At 35.6% G+C, this 26,265-nt stretch overlaps 1 protein-coding gene across 1 annotated transcript; it reads left to right on the forward strand.

Moving 5' to 3' along the window:
• Positions 1-1,911: 1,911 nt before the first annotated feature.
• On the forward strand, positions 1,912-16,826 carry LOC142980178 (uncharacterized). Its single transcript, XM_076125511.1, has 3 exons — positions 1,912-4,273; positions 5,504-6,337; positions 16,678-16,826. Exons 1-3 carry the CDS (start codon positions 1,912-1,914, stop codon positions 16,824-16,826), a joined length of 3,345 nt encoding a protein of 1,114 aa, XP_075981626.1.
• The last annotated feature ends 9,439 nt before the right edge of the window (positions 16,827-26,265 follow it).

Consider the following 26,265-nt stretch of genomic DNA (forward strand, 5'->3'; position numbering starts at 1 on the left):
TACCTAAGATACCGGGAATAAATGACTTAAATTGCAAGTATGCTTAAAAAAAATCCATAGGAATTTTCATAATATAATTTTAACCACGTATTTTACCAACGAATAAAAGGGTTTTAAAGTAAAATTCACACACGGGTATGGAGGCACCAGCGTGGAACAACTGCTACGGTAATGAGATTCAGTCCAAGCAAGCGTGATGCACAGCGGATGGATTGAATTAAAATGCCTTCCGCATTTTAAAGTTCTGGATTATAAAACTTGTAGATTAACGGGTAAATGTTGGAAACTCTCTATGAAAATGAAGTAGGTAAGTTTTATAACATTATTCTTTGCAAACTGAAAATTTTATAATCAACTGAATATTATATTTGCTACGTTGAAAAGTCATGAATGTGTTTGCTTTATGTCCATGTATAGTGCCTTTATAAATATATTTTGTCATACCTTTTTTGTTTTATGGAAAAGCTTAAACCTAGTCTAAAAGTAAAGTATATAACCGTTTTATGAATGTGATAATGACTATAATTAGGATATGCAGAAAAAATGCGAGATTATATATTCCAATCCAAGCACACACATCATTTTAATTGGACTACATATCCAAATATTAATCTCATCGCATAAACAAATCTAAATATTCATTACATACGACGCAGCAGTTTCCAATTGGAAATCAACAATACGAGTGAAATTGCGAGCGAGATTCGTTACAACAATAAACAAGTTGCCGGGATATCTCTGAACATATAACCGATGTGAGATACCGCTGAATCCACGTTATTTCCTACTAGAATCTGCCCGCAACTTTGGCCGCATGAAAAGAATTACCGTGTGTTGAATATTAAGAGGTGTCGATCTAAACGTAACTCAGTCGCATTAAAGTATTAGCAGAGCACGCACGTTTTTCATTCACCGACAATCGAGTCAAGCAAACTTCAACCTTAACACCTCACCATATGGCCTATATCGAGCCGGATACATCAGTGAATAGAAGCGATCGGACCCGAGCGTCGAGAACAATAGACAGCCGCATTCCTTAGATAAGAAGTGTGTGCATCGTTGGTTAATGTGTTTTTATACGAATGGCGATTTGTTTGCATTATTATAACTACGTAACGTTATAATAACCTTTGCACTTGAAGAAAGCTAAGTTCGTGAAGTGACTATTTATATTCGTTTAACATGTCTACACCGGAACAACTGCTCGGAACGTTAGAAGAAACTGCAAAACTACTGCAAAAAACACAAATAAATTTGAAAAAATGTCCAAAACAAAGATTAACACGCGGATATATTGAAGCACGAGCAAAATGTATAGAAGACTATTGGAAGAACTTCAGTAACACGCATCAAGAATTGATCAAATGTACAACACGTGAAAGTAGGAAAAATATGAGTTATTTTGCGAACGAAGATTATTACATGTGTGAGGAACTTTACCTATCGTTGCAAGCGGACCTTAAGGACTTACTCCTGACGTCATGTAGTCCTGCGACGGCGTCGGCGGCGGATTGTAATCTAAGCACTAATGAGATGTTTACGTCGCGTCTTAGATTACCCAAAATTGAACTGCCAAAATTTATGGGAAGATATGAAGATTGGGCTACTTTTCACGACTTGTTTACCTCATTAGTTCACAAAAACACATCGATTAGTGACGTCCAAAAGTTACACTACTTGAAGTCTAGTATTGGTGGCGAAGCACAAGCCTTACTGCGGCACATACAAATTACGGACAGTAATTACACTCAAGCCTGGTCAGTATTAAAACAGAGATACGGGAATAAACGACTTATAGTGAACGCTGTTCTCAAACGTTTATTTAATCAACGAAAAATAAACACACAGAGTGCCAGTCTAATAAAGTCATTGTTAGACACGACTAACGAGTGCCTTAACAATTTAAAAAATATGGCAGTTAGTACGGAGTCTTGGGATCCTTTATTGATATTTCTGTCTGTACAGAAATTGGACCAAGATACTCACAAAGACTGGGAGGAATATTCATACAGAGAAGATTCTGAGGAACTACCTACCTGGGGCAGCCTGAAGAAGTTTCTTGAATCGAAGTTCCGCACACTCGAGCTCGTATCACCTGGTACTATTGCTACACCTGCAAGAGAGAAGACCAAAGAGAAATCATTCGCTGCTATTGCTACTACTTCTACTGAGAAAACATGTTTCAAGTGCGAAGGAAGTCATACTCTATGCCATTGTAAACAATTTACAGATATGAACGTGAAGGACAGAAATGATTATGTGAAGCAGAATAGATTATGTTACAATTGTTTGTTGGCTGGACACTCGGTAGTCAAATGCCGAGTCCCGATTAACTGCCGAATTTGCAACAAACGTCATCATTCTTTACTTCACGAACAAAAGAAAGAAAACACTTTGAAAACACAACAAGAAGCAACTGCTACAACTTCGGATGTGTCTGTCAATCATTCTATTGAAGAGGAGAAGGAGACAACATTAACAATGACAGCACATTATAACAACAGATACACAACGGCACTATTAGCGACCGCAATGGTGACAGCTAGGAGCGAAGAAGGACACGCCATTGTTTTAAGAGCGCTATTAGATCAAGGCTCAGAGGCGTGCTTTATAAGCGAGAAGGCGGCTCAACTCCTAAGACTTAAAAGACGAACAGCGAGAGGCACCGTGATCGGCATAGCGTCTACAAAAACAGATGTGAAGCAAGTGGTTCAGTTAGAGGTTTTATCTAGAAAAGAAGACAACTTCTGTCTTAAAATACAAGCCTATGTGATGAGTAAACAGCTGACCGCTAAAATACCGCAACACGCTATCGCTGTAAACAATAACCTTCAACACCTACAAGGGTTAGACCTGGCCGATCCTAGTTATAATACACCTGGGTCTATCGATATCCTGCTGGGTGTGAAGGAATATGGAATACTTATACAAGAAGATTTAATCAAAGGTCCACCGGGTACTCCTTGTGCACAACGAACCAGTCTTGGTTGGATTCTTTTTGGAGAAATACAGAACAAAAACAACGAAGACTCTTTCCTAGTAATGCACCATCAGATTGATGTAGAAGACATGTTAAAAAGATTCTGGGAAATAGACACAGAAAACAATAGGAGATATACACAAGATGAACAATTATGTGAAAATATATACAAAACAACACATTCAAGAAATGAAGATGGACGATACACTGTTAAACTACCTTTCAAAACAGAAAACCCTAAATCACCAGATGGAAACACAAGAGAAATAGCTTTGCGAAGACTACTACAATTAGAAAGAAAATTTACTAAACAACCAGATTTGAAGAAAGACTACAAGAAGGTTATGGATGAATATGAAACACTAAATCATATGGAGGCGGTACCTGTTGAAGAAATAAATACAAAAAGGGCAGTCTACTTACCACACCACGCCGTTGTCCGTAGTGACAAAGAGTCCACGAAGGTTCGAGTCGTTTACGACGCTTCCTGTAAGGGCACCAACGGGATATCACTCAACGATGAACTGTTGGTTGGGCCTTTAATACAAGACGACCTCCGCAGCATCCTCATGAGATGGCGAATGCACGCTATATGCTTTGTAACCGACATCGAGAAGATGTACCGAATGGTGCTACTTACCAAAGAAGACGTAGACTTTCAACGTATTCTGTGGAGAAAGGATCCGTCTGAAGGTATCAAAGACTATCGTTTACTTACCGTAACCTTCGGTACAGCTCCAGCTCCCTTTTTGGCTTGTAGAACCTTGACACAACTAGCACACGATGAAGGTCAAAATTATCCTATCGCCGCATCAATGGTGTCTGATTACTATGTTGATGACCTGTTGTCCGGAAAAGATACATTAGAAGACGCCATCGAAGCCAGTCAGCAGCTGAAAGAGATGATGAAAAGGGGTGGTTTTACACTGAAGAAGTGGGCTTCGAATAACGCGGAGTTTATGAAGTCTGTATCATTCGACGAAAGATCTTCAAATGCACATTTTGATTTGAACAAAGAGGGAAAAGTCAAGGCATTAGGTATACTGTGGAACTTGAAAACAGATAAAATTGAATATAACTTCAATTTAGAACCAATCGACCGTGATGTAACCAAACGAAGCATTTTATCAGACGTACAGAAACTATATGATCCACTCGGATGGATTGCACCAAGCATAATCCTCGCCAAAATACTCATTCAGAAGCTATGGCTAGAAAGAGTTAACTGGGATGATAAAATTAATACAGATCTAGCTAATGAATGGTTGCACATAAGATCAAATTTCGAGAAAGGCAATTGCGTTTACGTTAACAGATGGTTACAAACATACAATAAAGACAAGACAAACATTCAACTACATGGGTTCAGCGATGCATCTACACGTGCTTATGCATCAGTAGTGTATGTGAGAGTGATTAGTCCCAATGGCGATGTTCATACCGATTTAGTGGCAGCGAAAACGCGCGTGGCTCCTTTGAAACAAATTTCCGTACCTCGCCTTGAATTGTCTGGAGCACGGCTACTGTCACAACTGCTAAAGCATGTGGGACGAGCCATGAATATACCCAAATCACAAACCTTTGCCTGGACAGATTCTTCTATAGTCCTGGCTTGGCTATCTGGCGAACCATGCAGATGGAAGACGTTTGTCGCGAACCGGGTCGTTGAAATATTGGAAAATGTAAACAGCAATAAATGGTATCACGTGCAGTCTCAAGATAACCCTGCCGACATTGCCTCGCGAGGAATGTCAATACAAGACCTGAGGAATTGTAACCTGTGGTGGAAGGGGCCAAGTTGGTTGAACGATAATGAAATACAATATAATAGACTAAATAACATGGACACAGAAGAAGAAGCAAAGAAAGAGATACAAGCACATCTAACCATAAGCTACGCCAATCAAGATAAGACAAAATTTATAGACAAATTTAATAATTTCGATAATCTGAAAGAGCTACTTACATCTATTTGTTACTGTCGAAGATTTCTAAATTTCAAAAGAAACAAAATCAACTCAGAAGAAGAGAAATATATAACAACTATAGAATTAGAAGAATCACTACATAAATGTATAAAGCTAGTACAAGAAAATGATTTTAAAGAGGAAATGCAATCACTGAAAAAAGGGAATGAAGTAAAGAAAACAAGCATCTTAAAATCATTGAATCCGTATGTAGATTCTAGTGGTCTCATACGTGTAGGAGGAAGGTTGAGAAACGCAGACATTGGACTGGAAACTAAACACCCTATCATTCTTGGAAACAAAAACGAATTGAGTCGATTGATTGTAAAGAACGCGCATGCAGAGACACTTCATGGTGGTGTGCAGATGATGTTAGCCTACCTAAGATCCAGATATTGGATCATACGCGCAAGAGACGTTGTGAAAGGATGCATACGCAATTGTATCGTATGTGCCAGACATAGTACCACAAGCAAAACCCAACTAATGGGTGACCTCCCCAAGGAACGTGTTACCGCGGCCAGACCATTTCTACACTGTGGTGTCGACTTTGCAGGCCCATTTCTAGTGTCAATCTCACGAGGCAGAGGAGCCAGAACTGACAAGGCCTACATTGCCATCTTCATATGTATGGCTGTTAAGGCGATTCATCTCGAACTGGTCGGTAACATGACATCTGAAGCGTTTGTCAATGCTTTTAAAAGGTTCGTATCAAGACGAGGTAAATGTGCCCACTTATGGAGTGACCAGGGAAGAAATTTTATTGGCGCTAACAAAGAGTTGAGGGCAGCGTGGCAGGACGCAAAGCTTGATCTTCCCAATGATGTAGCAATGTTGTTAGCAAAGGATGGTACCCAGTGGCACTACATACCAGCATACAGTCCACACTTCGGAGGCCTCTGGGAAGCAAATGTAAAATCAGTCAAATACCATTTGAAAAGAATACTTACGACCATCTTAACGTTCGAAGAATTAACTACTTTGCTGTGCCAGATCGAGGCTTGCCTGAACTCCCGGCCTCTCACTCCAGTAGATGAATCAGACAATGAAGCATTAGAAGTACTTACACCTGGCCACTTCCTCATAGGAGAATCTCCAATTGTAGTGCCACATCCGAGTCTGGAAAACGTAAAAGCAACTTACCTTTCCCGCTGGCAGAACTCACAAAAGCTCCTGATGAATTTCTGGAAAAGATGGCAGATGGAGTATATATCACGCCTGCAGCAAAGACCTAAGTGGCAGAAAAAAGAAAAGGAATTAGAAAAGGGACAAATAGTATTAATAAAAACTGATAACTTACCGCCTGGAAAATGGCATTTAGGAAGAATTACTGAAAAACACCCAGGCCCTGACGGCCTGACCAGGGTCTATAGTGTCAAGAGCGGAGACAGTATTATTAAAAGATGCATTACAAAATTATGTTACTTACCTATATGTAGACTGTAATGATGATTGTTATTCAAACAAGTCTTGATGATTTATATTTTATTTGCATGTATAAGATGTAGAATAATTTGCTGTTAAATTGAATTGTAACCAATTTGCACCGGCAATGTACTGTAATTTCTTAAGTTTTTTCTTTGAAAGGACATAAGTAGTCCTTTGGGGGCCGGTATGTTGAATATTAAGAGGTGTCGATCTAAACGTAACTCAGTCGCATTAAAGTATTAGCAGAGCACGCACGTTTTTCATTCACCGACAATCGAGTCAAGCAAACTTCAACCTTAACACCTCACCACCGTGGTAAAAATTATGTTATGTGACGACCTAATCCCGCAATTCTCTACTACTACCCCCTATCGACAACCGGACAGTTAACGACATCTTTTTTTTGACCCACCACTGTCCCACTGCTGGGCAAGGGTCTCCTCCCGAACCAGGAAGGGGTTAGACCCTGAGTCCACCACGCTAACCAAATTCTTATAATGTCAAACCTCAAAATTATCAATTGTAGATGCTTTACCTGTTATGAACTGTATGTTTGCTAGATTGCAACATCATTTGTTCATTAGTTTTTGCGTGAAAGTTTAACAAACTTCTATACATCCATCCTTGCAAACTTTCACATTTATAATGTTGTAGTAGGAAAACAGTACTCCGCTACTATCCACGATGCGGCTAAAATACGAAAACATGAATATTGTAAGAACGCTCTCCACTTTATTACAATAAAATATGTATGCCACTTTTTTATGGGCGGAAGATTGTATTTAAGTAACAGGTGAGTGTTTTTCTTATAGTTTTAGCTTTGAAAAAGTCACGACGGAAATACTTATTTGTAGGAAAAAAGGACTCTTTAAGAACTTCTCGATACTGTCCAACTATAAACGTAGAGTACTTTGTTAACATATAAATAATAGTACGTATTAAAAAGTATGTATAAAACTCATATTTCTTTTACATTTTCTTGAAAGCATGTCTCCAATGAAATCGAGAATCACGTATTTTTTTATTAACAACGTTTTATTCTGATCACTTATAAAGAACGATTTCTTAGTATTGAAACGTTCTCATTTGAGCGTATTTTAAGTGAGATTACCTTCAAAAATTGCTTTGGCAGGTGTCCTCGAACACCCCTCAATAAATATTGCAAATGGCGATACCTCCGAGGGATTTATATAGACTGTAATAGGCTGTTGAATTTCACAGTCTTTATACAAATCAATATGGTAGAAGGTCGTTTTGTACCGCAACCATCTTGCCCGCGGCGTCGGCACGTGCTAATATCTGTCATATTTAAACCTCATTCAGATAATAGATGATATTCGCTACCTTCGGTAACGGAAACCAAGTGAGTATGCTTTTACAGCTTGAACTGAAGCTAAAACCGATTTTTGTATCCTTATCACAGACTTCTTCTGCATGAACATCGCAAGTCGCCAAAAGTAAACTTCATAATTTCTGGATAAAACTTTTTTTTACATATTTTATATTGATGGTGATTCCATGTTTAAGCTATTAACAATATATTTTTTTACGCGCTTAAAAAATCTAGATAGAGAAATTGCAGTAACCAAAACGGTAAAGTAAAGGTAGCTTAAAAATACAAAATTTCTACGATGTTTTGTATTTTTAAGGCACCTTTTCTATTACCGGCTTTTAAAATTGAAGTTATTCTCTCCATAAGTATGTTTATTAGCAGTAATAACACCTACCTAACAGGAAAAGATGTTAAAAGTAAAGCGACATCCTGCGGTAAAACTTACACGTTTTCACCATTTTGTACTTAAATTAAATTGTTGCAACTAACCACTGGAGATATAAACGTTTTAAAGCATTTCCTTTATTGTACTCTATTTGTTCTTTGTCCTTGCTGAGTAATTTAGATAATAAAGTGTTTTGTTAGTTTGTTTTAAGTTTGGACAGAACAGTATTTGCAATTTTCTTTAAACTAATCATATCAAATAAAATACTTCATACATTGCTGAAAAAAACATTTAAATATATATGATATCTTATAATAGTCACATCATTAAGCACTTAACTTTAAGTAATTATGTTCCTGGAGAAGCAAATTCATCATCAAATGTATATCGGATACAGCAGATCCATGTCAAAAAACCGCCAACCTCAAACATGGTAGCACTTTCATATCTCATTACCTTCAGTATTAACCTTGTTGGTAGCGATAATCGAATTCCATCCATCTATCTATCCATAGATGAGTAATAAATTATGTGCGAGCCACGTATCGACCTGTCGGCGGATGACTGCTGCGATAAACGGATTACATTGTTACACATTCACCATTGAAACTCGTTCGCGCGCTGGAGCGAAAACTTGATTGGAAACCTGACCATATTTCAATATGAAAGACTTTTTGTACGGACCCACATTGTTACAGAATTGGAATGTTTGTTCTTGAGGTACAAATAAAAATATATGAAAATAGATTTTCTATTTACATGGAACAACGCTAGAGAAAATTGCTCAAGAGTAGAAAGTTATAGTGAAAATAATAACATCATCGAGGTAAGTTACCAAACTACACATCGTAGAAGAAAACTCATTATTTTCCTCCATTCAAGCAAAATCTGCGTTTAATACGTTATAGTTTCATAATGAAACTCGTTAAAACAAACATAGGCCTATAATATGAGTGGGCATAACTTCCTATTAGTTATACATATTTGATGAAACCCAAGCGCGTGATCTACCGTTCAACAAGTATTAATCCGCATCGTAATCGTTCTTTGGACTTGCGAAGGTCACAAAATGTGACGTCACGCGGCAGTAATCCATGGAAATTCACAAATTGTCGGATCAGGGAACAGGACACGTCGTTACGTCTGTTTAATTGACGAACTTCGCACCAGGGTTTCGTAAACGGGTTCCAATCAAAACGTATTATGTTCTGCAAATTACTTCACTAACTGATATTGAATATTAATTGTATAAGATTTGCGCCAGGTATTTGGGACCTGTAATTTGAATTCGCTCATACGTACTAATTTTAATAAATATTTAATAGTTTTATTTTCAGATTAATCCGAACTCTTATTTGGTTTAGTATTTAGCATGAATGTTTAATTTTTTGTTAAATTATTTAATTAATTGTAGCTTTTTATCAGAAATGTTAACTTCTATCTTGTAAACGTCGGTCAAAATAAAAGTGTATGTTACCTCAAAATTTCTAGTACGAGAGAGCAATGGCATTGTCTCCTGAACAATTGAATAATCTTATCTTTCCTGCTTTCTTATTAGATTTCGGAGTAAAGTCGCTTTGTTGTGATACACTGTTGTCAGATATATTTATGCAAACGTTTGATGAATAAGTTAGGAAGAATGCTTTTGGAAAACGAAAGTTGGAATTGACATTTGATCTTTGCAATCCAGAAAATCACAGCAAACAAGACAACTGGATTTGAAACGACGTAAGCGACACTCTAATATTTCTGAAATACATAAAACAATAACATAAATACATTAGACTAATAATTGTTAATGAAAAAACCTCGGCTTATTTTATATATTATTTTAAATACCACTGCTTACAAATACGTATGCAATAGTATGCATATATATTTACATAATAAAGTACCTGCACAACGCATTTCCAAAGCAAAAGCTGATTTATAAACAGGTTTTGTAAAGAGACAAAAAACCGGTGAACTCCGGATCGATGTCACAAACAATAAATAAAGCCCCTACATGTATTATTTAGGGATCTTTCAGCACATTACCCATTTCATTTGTCACAAGTTTTCCTCAAACGAGCAAGTAAGCACCCTGAAATAGAACACACATTTATTTGCCATTTCACAACAAAATTAACGAGACTTGAGCTACTGTATGGTTATTGACTAGTACAAATGCTCGTAGTAATTTAAAAGCTTACTGAAGCAAAACAAAGCGAAGACGTAGCGGAAATACACATTATTTTTGCGACAGTGCCTTTTTAGTCAGTGTCAATATCTTAAGTTTGTATGAAGATCAGTAGCACTTCTGTACAGTCGGTACTGTCGAGTATCGAAAATTTGACATTTAGAATGTACTGCCAAAATAGTTCCTACGTCGCCCGTTAGATGTACTGATCAGATTCATATAAAATTTCTCGATGACAAGCCGGTTGTCGGTATAGTAGATGAGAATTGAGCTACTGTTGTATTTTCATGATAAAAGACTATAGTTTTACTTTAAGTAGGTTTCACTGTGTATTTTCTATGCAGCACAACGTCGGTCTCTTTTCCTTTTTACTAGTATATCAAAACTGTAACTAATAAAAACAAACACCAGCGTGACTGCACGAAACCTAATTAAAACTGTGTTCATTCAATAAAATGAAACTGAATCAAAGGATCTAGAACGAATAGTTACTATAAATAAACGCAAACGAAACGTTTTAATGAAAAAATATCCACGCTAATTAAAACCATACACAGCAAAATAAAGCAAAAGGGGAATATTAACAAAATTATAATGAACTCACAAAATGGCCGCGATGGCAGATCAAAAGTGCTCTCACGGTGTTCGCCTTAGGGCAGGTCGCAGATTTATGTGGGTCTTTCGTTAAGGAGCGACGCAGATTAAGTTATAAATAAGGTATAGAAAGCAGGTCATTGCCCCCGGATTGATCGATGTCCCACTCTCGATGAGATGCTGAGTAATAAATTGTGTAACGTTATTCTGATTAATGATATTAGGTGTACGTTAATTTTTGGTTCGCTGGAGGGCGGTGAGCTCGCAGAATCTTTTTAACGAAGAATAAATTACTCTGTAAGGGTGTGTAAGAATTGGTCAATGTGGGTGCTCTGAAATATGGTTGGCGACGAGAAAATGTTGTTGTAATTTAAATGTTGCATACATTTTAGGACCTTGTTAGGTTGAGACATTAATTTTATGAATACTACTTATATTATGAATGCGAATGTTTGTGAGGATGGATGTATGTATGTTGGTTACTCTTTCATGAAAAATCTCTTGGACGGGTTTTAATGAAATTAAGTACACTAATAGCTTGTAACCTGAATAAACACATAGGATAATTTTTACCCTGGGCAATCATTCAGTGGACGAAATCTCCGGCAGACGCTAATGTTATCGTAAAAGAGAATATGTCATAATATCTATAAAATATTGGAAACGAAACAACTTGTTAGTAAAATATCCCTTTGATGATTATTTGGTAATCAAAATACTATTATCATTTAACGATGTGGTCGAACAACAATGTGGTCGGAAACATTGAGTAAATTGTTTTTAAACGACTCTTTCATATTCAATATTATAAATGGATATCGAATGAGCTCGTCATAATCATTTTTGAATATTATTTTCACAATATGGATAACATTGTTACAGGAGCAGCAAAATGTTGTCTTTTCAGATTTAAATATTTTTGTAAAATGTACTGAATTTCTAGGAAAAAAATAAAAGGCTTTAAAATTCTGCTGTATATTCAGTGACTTTGACAAAAAAATAAAATATTATATTCAATTTTATTTTCTTTTAAAAAACATGTTTATATTTATACCTAGTTTATCTTTGTAACTTTTTGACTAACCATCCTATAAAATGTGATAGTCAGCCCTCCCTAAACATTTTCTCTATTTCGAATAATCTTTTTCTAGTCTCCCAAAACATACCATGCCATTTAATCTCTTCTAAAAACCTAATCTACCATCGTAAAGTAATTTAAACCAAAAAAATCTGCTTAACAAAACGCCTTAGCCTTTTCACGAATATTTTCATTACAGAAGTCAAAAGAAACAGTATTTGCCGAGAAAGAGCAAATAAATGTGAGGACTTTTAGAAAAAGACGTTTCAACGAGCGACCGGTTCACGTAGACGAGGAATTTCTTGGCGTGTAAAATGTCGGGAAGGTTCCACATCGCGTTTGTAAATTTGTTTTTTCCCATCTATGTAAAGAATACCAGCTATGTGGGGTCCCGTTCCTTTAACCGGTTTAAATTAAATAAAGTTTGCATTAGTTATATGAACTTGCAATCGCTTTAGCAGTAAATTATTTTAGAAATGGTTTTATAGCGTACTTCTTAATTGTTTTGTAAACAACGCTTTTTAGTCTTATGTGGATTATTACGGACTCTATAACATAATCATGTTAAGCACGAACACGCAAAAATGCTCTCTCTAAGGTTTATTTGTGGAGAGACTAAATAAGTATTTACATAAACATCAGATTTTTTTTCTGAAGCGTTGTGTACCACTATCAGTAGCGCGATTTTCACCGTCGGTAGTATCGAGTATCGAGAGTTTAACATTTTAAATGTCCTGCAAAAATGGTTCCTACGATGCTCGCTTGTGGCGCTGATCACATTTTCTTTCTAAATGTTTAAATAACTTGCCGATAGTTGATTGTAGTAGAGAGAATCGCAATACTGATAAGTTTTTTTTTATAAAACTTGTTATACTATAGCTAGCCGGTTGATCGACAGTTGATATAAGTAGAAGATTGCCTCTCTATTATCAGTTAGGCGGCCATAGCCAGTTGCGCTCACCGGTTGGTAAACGATGTGTGGGTTAAGCAACCCCTGGCGCGGTCATTCCATAGATGGGTGACCGCATAGTGGTATTTGAGCTGGGCGTCTCCGTGCTTCGGAGGGCACGTAAAAAGTCGGTCCCGGCTGTTGTCAATAAGATAACAGTCGTTAAGCCATGTCAAAGGCCTCTCGGGCGGCTTGAACAACTTTGACACTAGGTTGACCACTAACCATACGACGAACGAACGATCAGTTAGGCATACGTTACGTTACGTATATTCAGAGTACTTACTATTCTAAGAACATCGAGACTTAGAAATTGCGTACCAGACATTGTACAATGTTATAATAGGACTAGCTGACCCGCGCAACTTCGCTTGCGTCACATAAGAGAGAATGGTGAAAATTTTCCCCGTTTTTGTAACATTTTTCACTCGTACTCTGCTCCTATTGGTCGTAGCGTGATGATATATAGCCTATAACCTTCCTCGATAAATGGGCTATCTAACACTGAAAGAATTTTTCAAATCGGACCAGTAGTTCCTGAGATTAGCGCGTTCAAACAAACAAACAAACAAACAAACAAACTCTTCAGCTTTATAATATTAGTATAGATTAAAATTAGTTCCCCGCTCTAAGATACGCACGATCGTAAAACGTCCAAAGGTCAACAACCTCAGACAATGGGTCTAGTCCGAGGCGTATATTATGTCTATACAGCTGACCTTGTTATCTGCGTACTACCCACACATTATAGTGGTTTCAGAGTATTCGTATGTTGTACATAAATGAGTACTTCTCATTATGTTTGTATGTCCGTGACACTGCAATTTCAAAGACGGCATACATAATGGTATATTTTTTATGTTCTGTTGTAGTATTTTTAATAATAAGACTTTTCTCTGCCGATATAGGTAAAAATAATGAGATGAGAGTTACACATAAACCATGTATGTATACTTCGTATTTACGTCTTCAACATCATTACATCAAAGTCTAATCATAGTTTTTGGCTTTTTCAATCACTTTTGAGTAGGTACTAAGCGTATTAAGTAAAATGCTGTGAAGAAATTAAAATGAAAAGCCTTTTTAAAATTGACGCTTACTTTCACACAAGCTATGGCAATAAATACTCAAAGATAAAATGCCTAAAAGTTACCTTCATCCGCAAAAGCTTGTACTCGCAACGCAAGTACACACTAGTGTACCCTCCGAGACTTCGTTCCAAACTTCTCACATCAAATATTATTCCAGCGCTCTCGTCTCGAAATTGTCCAAAATACGTGATACTCCTCAAAAACAGTCTCCGTAGCTGTCGACTAATTGATTAGATTTGCGCAAGCACAGCAGAGTGTATTTAATTCAGTAATTTATCTTACATTTTGAAAGCTTAGCGAATATTTTCACCTTCCCCGTGATTTATGTTGACAAGAACGTGTTTGCTTTCGTTATCAGTAGGTACATTTCTGTGCTATGACGTATTTTTCTTAATGTAAGGAAATATGCTAAAAGCTTCGCTATTTACGGTATAAAACTAGAGTAGAGCACTGGTTGTGTTCGTTATAGTGATGAAAAAGGAGATTCTTGTAAGTATATATTTACTTCTAGGTCAGTGACCTGCCTGATATAGCACAACTAGTTTAAGTAAGAGATAATGTTTCTTTCAAGTTTGATCGGAAATTATTAACCAGTAGGTTTACCATAATATTTAGCTGTAGGTATTATTGAAGCAATTTTAATGCAGAATAGACTATGATTCCGATAGGTGTTAAGGAATCAAATTCTGCCGTCGTAAATGTAAACACAGTAACTTAAGTTACTGTGTTTATAGTTTGTTTAGTTCTTTGGAATCAGGAGACCGCGGGCTATTTGAGAAAGTTTTCGGTTTGTTTGTACGATGGATAGTTACCGAAATACATTAAATAAAAACACAGTATTTTTACAAAAAAAACATTTTTTTTAATAAAAAATACAGTATCTGTGTTATTTTAAATTAAATAACAGTATCTCACTACTAACTGTGTTTTTTTAACGTGAATAGATTTACTTTTTTTTTATTTTGCTTGATTATAACACGGCTTCTTCAGTTACTGTGATTGCGTATAAAATATTGTTCAAAGATAAACAACAAATACTTGAATAAATCACAGTATCTCATTTACTGTATTACTGATTTTATACGTATTTCTAAGAAACATAGTTATAACACAGTATGTACATACTTACTGTGTCGTAATTCCCCTAATGTTAATATCTTTACAAAGTTACAACACAGTAATAGGTAAAACTTGGTTACAACACAGTAACCGTTGAGTTACCGTGTTGTAACTTAAAAAAGAAAAAAATATTATATTATTACCCTAGCTTAAAACACATTATCTAATTTTATTATTTATACAATAATAATATACTAGATATATATATACAGAATCAAAGATTTAACTATATACTAACATTAAAAGTTGCATGAAATAATATACAATAATTAGTATCTTGATGAGAGCAAAAATTAACCATTAAACTTCAACCGCGTTTTTCTCAAAACGCATATTTTGAAGTTACTGTGTTTAGATTTACGACGGCAGAATTATACAGGAAATATTTAAAAATATTTATAAGTGGTCAAAAGACTTTAATTGTTGTTCTAAATGTGACGTGCTTTTACTTCGTTATTTGTATATTTGTTAAGTATTACTGCAAAGTAATTAAAGTATTTTATTCTTTAGTATCTTACTTTAGAAACTTGATTGGTAATGCAGGATTTGGTCAATATAGAATGTACTATGTAGAAGTGTGGTAAAGTCCGTATCGGAGATGCATGCGTTTATTTTTTCAAAATTATGCACCGTTTCGAGGGAGCGCTGCATAGATTATGCTTCACCTAAATATACCGGGGTGCGCTCCGAAAGCAACCTAATTTCTCAAAGGAGTTATGTATATTTAAGAGAATATTTTCAGGAACTAGCTCGTAAACATCTATTACTAGGGAATTATGAAAGTATACCGTAGATAGTAATTTAAGGTATCTATCTAAAGCTTTTTAAATGTAATATGTGATACTCTTCAAGACCATTTTTTTTTAAATAATGGAGCGTAATTGAAACAAAACAAAAGAACTGTAGAAATAACATTGACCCATTTGAATAAAAGTTAAACTTTACTGTATTAATCGAAAAAAAATTAAGTTAAAAAATCTTTACAATATGTCTTCACAACTAGTGCTCCGTCTATCGGAAGATGGTATATGAACACACGCATACTGTTCTATAAAACCCCTTTTTTAATTATTTTCTATAAATGTAAATAGCCTATACGAGTATATATATATATTCGCTTAGCCTTTGTTCCAAACTATGTTGGAGTCGGCTTCCAGTCTCACCGGATGCAGCTGAGTACCAGTGTTTTACATGGAGCGACTGCCTATCTGACCTCCACAACCCAGTTACATGGGATAACATGATACCCTTCGGTAAGACTGGTTGTCAGACTTTCAAGCTTCTGACTACTGTTAACGACTGTCAAAGATCTTCGAAAATGACAGCCGGGACCCACAATTTAACGTGCCTTCCGAAACACGGAGGAACTCGATATGTATAAGATGGTCACCCATCCACGTAACAACCTCGGCAAGCGTAGCTTAACCTCAGAGATCGATCCGTGCGGCTGTTGTAAACTAAGCCACGAGCTCCTCAAATAGCCTATACGAGTATATTACCCATTATTATAACCTAAAAGTTTGTTAAATCCACATATAAAACACGTAACTTAAGCTCAAACTGGTATTAAACAGGAGCAGACATGGGGAAGGAATGTTTCAGCGACAATGCTGGCGACATCGGCGGCATTGTGTCGCCGGAAGAGGGGGCTTTAGTCGCCATCCGTCGAGTTCCGTCGCCGAGCGCCGCCGAGTGTCGCCGACCGCGCCCTACACAGATGTAACGTCGCACTAGTTACACACTTAATGGGTTTTGTTTGTAATTTTGGTTGTATTTTACCGAGATTGTTAGTTGTAGTCGTATTCATTTACGTGTATATAAGTTACCTTTAATTTTTTTGTATTATAGTCAACAGTGTGCATGTTGTGCCAGGCTATAAGGTTTTATTTACGAATTGAGATAATCATTTATACTGCATGAAGTTTTGTGTATACTATCAACCAAAACAGTACTGCCTTATTTTGTATGGGATGTGTGAGTTTCTTTCTTACTTCTTGTCGCTTTACTTTGTCTACGATGGGCTTTTCGTAAACATGTATAACTTTAGTAACTAAAATTATTAGGTAATCAATCTTGCATGCTGACGAAAATAATAATAACGCATACATACATAAAATGACACCTTCTTTTCATAAAGGTAGGCTTAGATCAAAGTACGCCACTTAGTACGATCCTAACAAACTTCTCATGCTTCATTCAAATTTATACATGTTGTCATACAAGACGGAGTTACGAGTAAAATAAATAAATTTAACCCATTACTGTCCCATTGCTGGGCACGGTTCTCCCGTAATGAGGGAGGGGCTACGCCTTGTTACGAGTACTACAAATAAAATTATTCCTTTAAATTCTAAAACATAAAATGGGACTAGGAAACTGAAGCAGGCATTAAAACGGACAAAAATAGTAAAGTAAATATGCCATCATAAAAATGGTGACGATGCTGAAAAGCTTTTACTGCGAGCTCGTAAAACTACCGGCAAGTCCCCGAACTTGGGTAAAAGGCTTAAGATACACGTCAACAGGCAAACTAAGGCATTCGCTTACTGGACTTTACTAGTTAAGTTTCCCGTCACTCTGGTTAATGTTCAAGTTATGTTATATTAAGTGTACCGATTAAGTTCTGAAAGATTTCCGTAAGATCTTTGGTCTTTCGAAACATCTTTTCTCAAATAAATATATCAAGATAAAAGAGCGTAGCTTTCTTTTTTCTTCACTACAACTGCACTAATATGTTAAAATCACCTGGCCATCGTAGTGGACGCAAAGCTTAACCCGATTCTAGTTAAGTAAGAGACACTTGCCCAGCTATGACAGTCATATTTTAATAAAAAAAATGTCAAGCGCACTATCACAGAAACACACACTTTAAAGAAACTACGCAAATTAAGTACCTAAATCAAATAAAATTTAGACGTCCCTATTAAGATATTAACTTACATACACCAATATATTTATCTTCTCTTACTTAAGGTAAAATAAAATCCCTCAAAATAATATAATACTGGTAAAATCAGGTGAATGTAATGCTCTCAGCGTGTTTCGGCCATGATGGATCGAATGACACATCGTTTATCAACATCGATGGGTCTCAGGGTCGCGTAATGAACATCCTTTTTTATAGATACCTATTACATAATATATGTAGGGAAAAGATTGATATTTCGCCTGACTCTGTATAAAAACATTTGTTGATAATGTTAGACATTAAAAATAGATGATGTTATGTGTGTATTAGGAATTATTATCACTGGCTGTAACTGTGAAGGAAAACATCGTATTGAAATCTTGCATGCCTATTTTTTTTTATCTAGCCTATTTCTGTGTCCCACTGCTGAGCAAAGGCCTCTCCCCTAGACTTCCAGTCCCCTCGGCCTAAAATCTATTAAAGACATTTCTTGCTGGCATTCAAAGTCCCCAACCTGCACTTGGCTTTCGCAGTGGACTTAAGTCCTAACCCCCCAGTGGGACACTAATAGGTTTAAAAAATATAGCAGCAATTTAATATAGTGAAATTAATCTCAAACGTGTTCATTACTCAAGCTATAGGTAATACTAGCTGACCCGCGCAACTTCGCTAAACGGGGAAAATTTTTACTCATTCTTAAGTGACGCACACTTAAGAATGAGTAAAAATTTTCCCCGTTTTTGTAACATTTTTCGTTGCTACTCTGCTCCTATTGGTCGTAGCGTGATGATACTTCCTCGATAAATGGACTATCTAACACTGAAAGATTTTTCAAATCGGACCAGTAGTTCCTGAGATTAGCGCGTTCAAACAAACAAACAAACTCTTCAGCTTTATAATATTAGTATAGATATCCCACATATAAGATAAATGTCTGACATCTCAACTCCAAATAAAATGTTTCAAACATCAGAGCATGTCTCCCGGGAACCGTTCTTACACAAATATTATACTTGTTATAAAAACTTTGATACCATATTACTTTAGGATTTAGGATGTTAAACTTTGTTCCAGAAATAGAATTATTTTACTAACAATAATGAAACTAAATAGTAGTTCTGTCCGAATCAGGTACTCACGACAGCAGTTAATCACTAGTTCAGCCTGCTTTATTTTAAATTACCTTTTTTGAGAAATTAAGTTAAAACAATTGATGTATGAGGTATATTTAGAAATTAAGGCAATTTACTATATTAAAGTAAATTTTATTTAATGTAGTAAATATTAGCTCATTTCACTGTTTTATTTTATATCCTTCAAGAAACACCTATAAATATTTTATTCTGAGACAAATACATTTGAGACATACTCTGCAAATGTGATTTCAGTGGAAGCACGGAAGGAAAATCATCTCAAATTTCCTTCAAATTATAATATAACCTCTCAAGCGCCCGGCCACCGTGTCACGGTTGAATGTGCTACCCCCGTCAAGCGTCCCGCCACCGTGGTACGGCAAAACGATCTTACATTAAAAAAACGTAGAAATTAAATGCTAAAACTATGTTTATCCCTTTCAAACATATTTGACATTGAAGCTGATGAAACGAGACGACGATCTAATGCACACACTTGAATAAGTGGTTGATATAGGCCAGAGAGCACCTTAAACAACATCTGACCCAACGACATGTTCCTTTATGACCAATATTGTAAATACTTTTTTTAACTAATTTTAAAGATTTGAGTATATTTTACAGTTGGATTTTAATGTCATTATTCATTAACTACACGATAAGACCTTCCGTCATATTATTTTTTATGCCTAAAAATATTTTTTAGACTTTCTTCAAACACATGCCTAAAGCACACAATATTCAGATTAAACCGACTATTGTACCACCACTATCAAATATTATTTGTGGTTTATTTTTTTAATATATAGCAAATTTTATGTAGATTTCAAATATATAAGGTATGACTAGGGTGTTAGTATCAAAATATGACGGAATCGGCGCTTAAACGCCAACCGCCAATTCAATTTCGCGCGCCATTTTTGGCCTGGACGCTTAACGGTATATTTGAATTTTGACGTGGGGCGCTCGAGAGGATAACGACACCTTACCAAAGTAACTCTACAAGATTATAGTCAACCTAATAAACTTTAATCCTTGTTTCAGCGTATTATTATTCCCAATTATATCACAGTAATTGGTGAGACGGGGCCTTAACCAAGTGTCAATTACAGTTAATGTGCGCTATGCGTGGTTGTGACGTCACGAGCTATGTCGGCCGGGTGCCTGTCGAGTTTCGGCCATGTTTCGCGTTATTTCATGTTATTAAATGTTGGTTAACAGCGTGTATTAGCTGTCAAACCTATTTATGTGTCAGTAACAGGGAGTTTGGTAACTTTAAGGTTCATCGATGGCAACTCACCGTCAGTAGTTCGATTCTTTACCACTATCGACTACCTATCCAACAATTTTACACGAAAGCCTGTTTAGCGCCTCTACCGGACTCCATAAGAACTATTTTGGCAGTACATTTTATATGTCATACTCTCGATACTCGACTGTACCGATTGTAGAGAATTAGAGAGTACAGTAGTGGCCATCAACAGATAATTAATTAATTTGATAAACAATTGCTAGTTACTGAAAAAAAAACTACGAATTTAAAAACACAACATACGTGAGGTATTTTTGTTGCAAACTGGAAGTATCAAGTAAGTTTGTACTTGCAAGCGGAGTGCTACTTAACTAGCGTAGCTGATGTAGCCTCGTAGCATTTGTAGACAGTACGCGTAGCAGGTACAGTCTTATTGATTGTAACCGTAGCCGTGCTACGGCGCTAATTAAGCTAACAGACGCAAGCTGATTTCTGCTTGGTTTTATTGTGTACAGTACAAAATAGCAAGACATATTCTTTCTTTAGAATTTATACCGTCTTATATTCTGTTATGAATTCATAAATAAAGATAAAACTGTATTCACAGCTATAGACAAAAATCTGCTACAATGAAAAATAAAAAAAAAAAGGTTTTATTCTTTTTCAAAAACGGTTTACAATATACTTAAGGCTGACTTCTCCTTTTAAGAGTCAAAAACACCTGTATTAGGAGATGCCGCTCTTCCTTAACTTAAATAAACTTATATTTATTATTTCATTACATCGACTATTAACTAAACATGGTACTTTCAGCCCAAACAAATCCCAAATTAAATACAAAAGACTAAAAATTAACCCTAAAATAAACTAAACAAACTTAAAACGAAAATACACTTCCATAACACAGCTCTAAACATAATTATATGATGACAAAATTACGTTTTCGCCCGCAAGTACATTTTACCATCGCATTCTCGGCTCATATTAACCCTTAAACGGCAACTTTTACAGCGTTGCTCGGCCCAATTACCCAATCGTTTGTTCCAGCCGAGTGGCTCGCGGGAATTAGCGAGCAGCCGGTGGGTTGGAAACAAAACAATAACCCTACACCGCCTCGCACGGATATTGTGCCGACTTGGAATCAAGGCTGTTTTGCAATGATTTTGTGTATCTGTTTTAGTACGTACTGTAGTTAGGTATTGGTAAGTTTAATGGATGGGAATTGTAAGAGGATGTGTTTAGTATATTTTTGCTTGCTTTGCCGGATATATTTCTAGGCACTTTTTTGATAAATCTCTAGTTTAATGTAGTAAGAATACACTCATACTACATGGAACTAGACATTGACTTTAAATGTAAACAATATATATAAACAAAATTTAATGTACATCTTTTTTGTTAAAATAATAAGAAATCTACCATTTCACTTATAAAATAAAGAAAATAGTCTCTAAAAATACTTCGAGTCAGAATCCAAATATGCTTTTAAAGCTGCCCTTTTAAGTTCGTTATTTCCATATTTCCATATATGTTATATTTAATGTTATCAGATAATATAACATGTTGTTTAACGTTCCGTAACACGAAGGTTACGATGATAGATGGTAGAGGGCAACGATGCACATTTTTGTAACGCCATCTAAGCGTGACTCGAGTAAAACTTCTATGGAATTATAATAAGAATGAATAGTCTTGACGCATGAAGGAATTTTGAGAATGTTATTTTAATTAAACACCTGTTGATCTCTCAATCTATATCATAACATATCTTTCTATACTCGTACATTCGTTGTATGTACTTTTTTTTGTTTTACTGAATAAATAAGCACGGGAGTCACTCCGTGATAACCGTTGATACATACATTCATTCGATCGAAACGTCAGGCAGCAAATAAGGTGTCCGCATATCTTAAGATTCTTATCGCGTTGAGATTTTGAGAACCCGTTTAGTACTTTGCTTTTTAAGTGTGCATTATCCTTGAAAACCTATACTTACAAGTGTATCTACAATGATTACTTACTTACCCAGAATTTAAACTGCTTTAATCTTCTTATTAATTCCTAAAAACTCTGCTTACCCTGCAACAAAAGAAAAATAGTATTTAAACCCTGCTGTAAATAATAATAAACGCATAATAAATATACAGCTTAAAATGGAAATGATATTACAGTTCAAATAATGCGGTAAATCTGATCAAGTATTTCTGTACCTTCATTCTCTACCACTATCGACTACCGACAACCGGCTAGCTATCGAAATTTTGACATTTAGAATTTTTGACAGATCGGTTGTCGGTAGTCGATAGTAGTAGAGAATCGAGGTACTGAAACCTTGTTTAAAACAGCATATAAATATGTAATGTATAAAAGAAAACCAATTTGGTTGTTATTGTCGATACTCGAGAAAGGCAAGTCCGATAGACAGTCAGAGTGGGTTCAAGAGCGAACGCCAACGGCCGCGGTTCATTGACCTCCGTATTGGTTCTTACAAAAAATACTGTATATAAAAACAAATGATTTTATTCTTATGTATTATGAAGGGACATAAAGTTGGAGTGGTCAAACCAAAACTTGCCATGAGAATGATTATCGAGCTGTAATATAAATAAGAGAGTTGTCTATGTGCAAATTACATTATTCAAATGATATGTGTCATGCGTAGGATTTTCTCTCAAAAGTTAAAGTTGTCTTAAAGTCCTATTAATGTAGTGATTGCCTAGTTATTTCCGCTATTACAGCCGATTGTCACGGTAAGGCACGTTCATTTTTAAAATCCTATCCACGACAAATTTACATCCCTACACTAAAGTTGACTAACACTACCGAATTATTAAATATCTAGCAAATCCTTTACTAAAAAAGAACTAGAATCCAATTATTATTTAATGTTGAAAACTATAAATGTTGTATTCTTCATACAATAATGTGAACGATGTTGAAAGTCCTTATAAATAATTTTAGTGTAATGAAACGCAAACAATGCCGCGACATCGTCTGTCATATTCAAATAGTTAAGTTTATTAATTACGTAATGGATTCAAGTTAACATTTCATATAAAATGAAACACACTGGGTTACAAAAAGGATAGTATTTGATAAAATTACTTGATAACTACAGTTTTTATTTGGGCTGCTCAGATACATTATTATTATTTTTTTTTGTTAGCCCTTTATGACGTGTCCCACTGCTGGGCAAAGGCCTCCCCTCTTTCCAGATACATTATATTGCCTTAAAAAAAGTAGAAATGAATATAATATTTTACTCAACTCCACCCATGACTAAGACGTTTCTAACATAATCTCATCTTATACTATCGACAGGCTGCCAGTTATCGTTTTTTTTAGAAAACTTTAATGAGCGCCTCTAGCGGGAGCCGTAAATACTATTTTTATAGTACATTTTAAATGTAAAACTCTCGATACTCGAATGTACTGACTGAAGAGAATCGCGTTACTGCAAAAATAGTAAATTTTTCGTGGCGTTCGTTCGTTAGGACTCGCAAAAGTGTTCCAGTTACATTGTCTCTGGTTACGGTCATTGAGATTTACAATACTTGCTGACTAACATTCGTAGCAAAAATACAGAGGGTATTCAATAAATCAACGTAGTATGGACCTATTAAAACAGATAAAATAGGAACGGGTCTTAAGTTATTTTAAAAGGTATTAATGTTTTATCTCTTCACTTCATGAGTGATCAAAAATTGAATTCACTATCTAGCACATTACACTCTAAGAAACACAATATTTCGCCGTTTAAACTATTTGTCGTATATTTAGAAACTAAAATGAGTATGAGCGAAAGTATTAAAAAGGGTCTTTTGAAATAACTCATATTTCTATAACTATCTACTGCATACTGTAAAAAAATTGAAGAATTCCTTGATACGTTTAAAAATGCAAAACCAGGTAACTAGCGGACGTTCGTCGTCTGATTTATAACATTATCCGCTACGTGCAACACACGTCGGTGAATTCTTTTTAAAAAATAGGCCCTTTATTACCAGGAGCCCAGTACCCGTTGTCCGTACCCCACATCACAAATTAAATTAAAAATCCACATAGAAAAAATTTTCTCTTTTGAAGGCTCTTGTTAGCTCAAATTAAATCAACGGAGTTCGCGAACCCCGTATTTTGCGGGTAGGTAACGTTTTACGAACAGCCGCGCGTCACACCGAACCGTAACGAGACTTCATGAACAATTCAACTTATGTTACATGTCATTTACTCTGAGAGTCTCATTTATTATTACAAGAATTTCTGAAGACTTATAAATCTAGATTATTTACTCCATTTAGATAGAAAGATACCTACTGCTTTATTATTTATTGCTTCTTTATTTGTTGTAAAAAGGTTTAGATGTTTTAGCAATATATTGAGCGTTATTTTATTTTACACTTGGGACTATCAGGCCTTGTGTAACTTGTGAAGTTGTTTAATAAAACTTTCACAATAATGTTGATGTTATTGAGAATTTATTTGATAGTTTTTAACTTAAAAGTATTGAATAAGTTATTTATGTTAAAAGTCATAATCAATCTTCGTAAAGGCTATATTCATTTGCACCTTTATTACAACTATTCGATTCTTACCAAAATCTACCTTACTTAAATTCGCGATATCCGTTACGACAAAGGTCAATCTCGTCACCGCAAACATAATTGTTTGCACAGAAAAAATAACTAGATAGCAAACACAACTAAATACCAACTGTCAATCAATGTAACAAACAAAACCTTGACCATAATCCATCCACGCATTTCACGCCCACCATAAAGGAAATAGTGACATGTGAACACAAACCAAACATTTGTACAAACATTGGACAAACAAGCTGACGTCACAACCGGACATTATTTGCAGATATTCCCATGTTTGGCAAATAGTTTGGCATACGTTGTGATAGGCGGCCCATCGGCCCGCTGCGCCAATATCGGTCGGTTGTCATGCAAATATTTCAGCTCATTGGGATTCCCTTTGGTTACCCAAGACTCCGGAGCCACTTGTTAAACGTATGCAGTTCATTTGAAAATTTAATCGCTGTACAATAAACTGGGTTGAGGGGAACATTTGAATACAAAAGATAAATATGTTCAAGTGTTAAGTCTTTGTTTGCTTTTCACTTCCTTTGGTGGCTTATTCGTATTGTACAGTTAGCTTCAAATCTATATATTAATACGTTTAGCAAAACATTTGGACGCATTATTATGAAAGGTGCGTGAACGGAGGGGTATGATATTTGGCACACTTATAGTTTAGTATAGGAGAAGTAGAGAACGCTAACATTTTTCAATAAAAATGCTTATAAAGTACATTGAATCAATAAACAAAATGTCACACTCACTACCATGCACTTGACACACACAAACACTAATATTATTAGGTCGGGGAAAAAGTCTTTTCGCATTGTAGTATGTATAAACTTGTAATAAAATCTTGGCTTCAAGAATCACAAATGACTACACGGTTCGTTAGGTTTCTTTCAGTGAGCTCATGAAGTACCCAAATATCGAGCTTTTTTGTGTAGAGAAAAGATTTTATTACAAGTTCATACATACTATAACGCGAAAAGACTTTTTCCCCCACCTAATAATATTTGTAACACGCATACATACTTTGTGGTCTTTATACGAATAGTGCTTAAATATTTATTTCAGTTGAACAACCTGCTATGTAGTTTGTATCTTTATACTCACATAGCAAGCTTCTACATTACTCTAATAACGACCGACCATGTCAGATTACAGATCCCTGCACTCTGGCGGCATAAGCCGTTTATTGGTGCACTCTATTTAATATGGTTCATTTAAACCTATTAAAATCCCGCATAATACGGATACAATTCTAATGGACTGATAATAATTATATT

This window comes from Anticarsia gemmatalis, chromosome 17 (genome assembly GCF_050436995.1).
Source record: "Anticarsia gemmatalis isolate Benzon Research Colony breed Stoneville strain chromosome 17, ilAntGemm2 primary, whole genome shotgun sequence".
Taxonomy (NCBI): domain Eukaryota; kingdom Metazoa; phylum Arthropoda; class Insecta; order Lepidoptera; family Erebidae; genus Anticarsia; species Anticarsia gemmatalis.